Source organism: Electrona antarctica (assembly GCF_951216825.1).
Source record: "Electrona antarctica genome assembly, chromosome: 18".
NCBI lineage: Eukaryota > Metazoa > Chordata > Actinopteri > Myctophiformes > Myctophidae > Electrona > Electrona antarctica.
Genome location: NC_136799.1, coordinates 24,617,986 through 24,621,712, shown reverse-complemented (window position 1 = coordinate 24,621,712; position 3,727 = coordinate 24,617,986). Strand labels below are relative to the sequence as shown.

The following is a 3,727-nucleotide window of genomic DNA, read 5'->3' as shown; positions in this document are numbered from 1 at the left end:
GAATACATGAGAGACGCTGCGTGGCTAAAGCGGAAAGTATCATCAGGGACATTCACCACCCCAGCCACAGCCTGTTCAAGCCGCTGCCGCACCCACGGCCAGGCAAGCGATTCAGGAGCATCGGGAGCTGTACTAACAGACTCTTGAACAGCTTTTACTTGTCAGCAATCAGACTGCTGAACAAGAGCTAAGTTTTGACGCACTGAACTGAACTGATTCATGCTCAAATAGGGACTCTTTTTGTTATAGCCTAGTCGTACATACAGTACATGCACCCATGACGAACTTTTATTTATTTTGCACTCACTTTGTTATGTCATGCACTTTATGTTCTTCTCTCTCTACCTTAAACTGCAATATGAGCCTGCACAACCAAGTTTTTCACCCACCTTACTTGTAATGTGATGTGACAATAAAGATTGATTCTGATTCTGATTCTAATGCTGCTATTCTTGTTTCGTATCACTTACTGACCGCACTGTCTGGTTGTTTCATGACCTGAACATATTTGTCATTGATTTAAGAAGATTTTTGTTGCACTAATGTGAAATTTGTTTTGTATTTAGGCCTATGTATTTAGGTCTATTTATTATTATTAACAGCAATGTCCCTATGTTTAGAGTACCAACTGTTGCACCACTCACTTCAGACTGGTCTGATTTTTATTTTGTTGATGGTTTTGCAAATGTCTGTCTGTCTGTCTGTCTGTCTGTCTGCCTGTCTGTCTGTCTGTAGGCTAGACCTGCAGCTTATACTGTGTCAGCCTGCTGCTATGTAAAAGACCTGTAAGAACGTTAAGAGGATAATGGAGAGGATAATCATGTGAGTGGAAGATAGGGGGAGAGTCGGAGAGCGGAGATGTTTTGTGTGAATCGTCTTTGTTGCATTTCGTCATGAGTTCAGATACTCAACGAGTTTCAGTATTTTTGATCGTCACTGTGCTTCTTTTTTTCAACGTGTGGCTGATGTTCATGATGGCATTCGGATAACAAACGAGGGTGTTGTGTTCGGCTAGATTGTATTTGTGGGACTGGGAACGGTCTAGTTTTGGAACGAGAATGGGGATGAACGCGGTACGTGTTTTGTGCGCCTTTTGGGGCGGTTTCCACAGGATTTGGTGATATTATTATTTTTTATTCAGCTGTTATTATTATATTTAATACAGAGACCGGCGCCTTTCGAATGCGGCGGCTCGAGTGACGCCACTCGATTGTACGCGGTCCTGCGCCATGACGCACGGGACGGGACGGGTGTAAGCCGCGACTGAGCGCAAATCTACCGGGAGGTAAACAACCAGCAATCTGTCACTCTATAAACGAAACGGAGGACAAATCTCTGCGGCAAAGACACGTCTTGTCCTTGTTATGCGAAGGATGGCGGGCTGACGTCCGCACGGTACGCTTCTTGAAGAGCAACAACAGTGTGCATCATCATGGCCTGCCCTGGTAATGTGCTTTATACGGAGTCGTGGTGAAGTCAACTGGAGGGCATCCAGACCAGACAGTCGTCTGACCAACCGCGACCTTGGAGACATGGATTTGACGAGTCTGGCTGTAGACGCGGGGCAGTTCATCAACCGCGCAGTCCAGGTGAATAATTCTAGTTCTCTCTGCAGCTTCTCTGGCACATTCACTGTTTTATACTGATCTCCACGTGTTTATATTGGCAGCGGTTGCTGTAGTAGTCTAGGCTATGTATATTCTACATATTATGCTCCCATCTTTAACCAGTACACTGGTGAGACGCTGGGCCAGGCGGAGAAAACAGAGTTGGGCAGCGGGTTGGAGGTGCTGCTGTCCCGGGCTGAATCCACCAAGACCTGGACGGACCAGATCATCTCTCAGACTGAGATTTTACTAGAGCCCAGACCCGGTGAGGGAATCTCACTTTAATATCCTACTTCCTAGATCTTTCCCCCCCTTATAATCAATGCTTATAGGCTGACACGTCAGATGATGACTGAAAATGTTGTTTTGTTGCCTACATCAACCCAGTAAGTAGCCTCGGAAACCCAGTCGTTTTTATTTACCCAGCAAGTAAAGTGACCCAATATAATGGATCAATGAGAGTTTAGTGGTCTGTAGGTTAAATGAGGCGAACCACCCTAGAGGCATGTCTGCTAGATGAGGGTTTGATACAGGCTGCCCTTGATTGAGAGTTGAGACATATAGGTCTGTATCATCAAACATGATTAATTTGTCTGTAAGCCTTCCTTTTGTATTCTCTTCTTATGATAATCATCATTTACATTTATTTTAACATGAGACAACAAACAACAATGACCACAATATCATTCTACGAACAACAGTGGGTACATTTGACCCTTTGATTAGCCAGTGTATGACCTCTGTTTGACCACGGATCCTTTGATTAGCCAGTGTATGACCTCTGTTTGACCACGGATCCACAGGAGCACGGTTGGAGGACAAAGTGTACGGGCATCTGGACTGGAGCATCCCACCGCGACCTCGAGACATTGAGACGCTTGGAGACCACATGACCCAGGCAGGGATGGAGATGGGGTCCAACACACCTTATGGTACATATAGATATAGGCTCCATGCACATATAGGCGCCGGAGGGGGGGTGGGGTCATTTGGGTCTGAATGTCCCCGCACTATTGGGGGATGCCTGGTTGCCTTATTTATTTTTTTATTTTCCCCGACCAGCGCTGGTGCATGCCATGGTCTTGCAACGTTTCTATTTAGCTGCGCAATAGTTGTTGTATTGGCTGCATACGTGCAGTAATTAACTGCAGTTGCTCTTATGTTGCGTTCACATGGGGCAGATTAAACGATGCAGTCTACCATCCATTGTTAATGGAGGCCAGCGACATGGCGTTGCAAAGGCGCACCGATGCATGTAGCTGCTCCAAATCAACGCATCTTTGCATCGTTTCATCTGCCTGTGTGAACGCACCATTAGTCTCGACTTCATCAAGGTGTCAGACGGGCTAATACACAACAATAACTATAGTCATGACGTCGCATTGTAGTGCCTTTAGTCTTCTTTTTGTTTTTCTCTCTGTAAATAATTCTAAATCTGTCATATTCACTGCTTCATTTATGCCTGAAGAAGGTCAATAGAGAGAAAGCTTGCTATCCAAAGAAAATAAAAATACAGATTTTGCACATATTTGATCGTGCAGAGCCTCCCTTTATTTTTCATTTCTAAACCATTGTGACTCAACTGTTTTTATTATATTTTGACAAGCTTTGGCAATGTAAACATAAGAGTTAAAGATCTGTAAGGGTCCATTTGGTTACCAACTTTCCATCATTTAGCTGGGGACCACCTGGAACCCCCTCAAGGAACACTGGCACCGGCGACCAGTGGTTGAAAACCACAGATATAGAGTATAGTGCTTTATAAAAAATAAATAAAGTAAATCCAACAACAGAATGAATGCATGAAGACATTGTGATGTTTTTGTTTAGTTTACTTTTTAATGTTTTTCATTATTACATTACTCATGCTTGATCCTTATGGATCCACTCATTGGGATCACAGTCCATAGAAGTTCTTTTACACATCGGTTTGATGCTGTGTGGGCCTGCTTTGTTTGGATCGTTAACTATTGTTCACCGTTTCAGTCCTGGGCTGGACTCCAACTGTTCCTCAGAAAATGTCTTTATTAATTTCTTCATTTCACCTTTACATTTGTGTTTAGGGACGGCACTGCTCAGATGTGGAGAAGTTCAGAAGCAGATGGGAGGGGCAGAGCGGA

At 44.2% G+C, this 3,727-nt stretch overlaps 1 protein-coding gene across 2 annotated transcripts in view; it reads left to right on the top strand.

Annotated features, from left to right (window-relative positions):
- Positions 1-1,430: 1,430 nt before the first annotated feature.
- LOC306942241 (endophilin-B2-like) overlaps positions 1,431-3,727 on the top strand; it is an 8,806-nt gene continuing 6,509 nt past the window's right edge. For both annotated transcript variants that reach the window (XM_079528029.1, XM_079528030.1), the window contains exons 1-4: positions 1,431-1,589; positions 1,731-1,872; positions 2,411-2,539; positions 3,671-3,727. The exon at positions 3,671-3,727 is cut by the window's right edge and continues 77 nt beyond it. In XM_079528029.1, coding sequence (XP_079384155.1) covers positions 1,449-1,589; positions 1,731-1,872; positions 2,411-2,539; positions 3,671-3,727 — 469 coding nt within the window. In that variant the 5' untranslated portion in view covers positions 1,431-1,448. The remainder of the gene's footprint in view (positions 1,590-1,730; positions 1,873-2,410; positions 2,540-3,670) is intronic.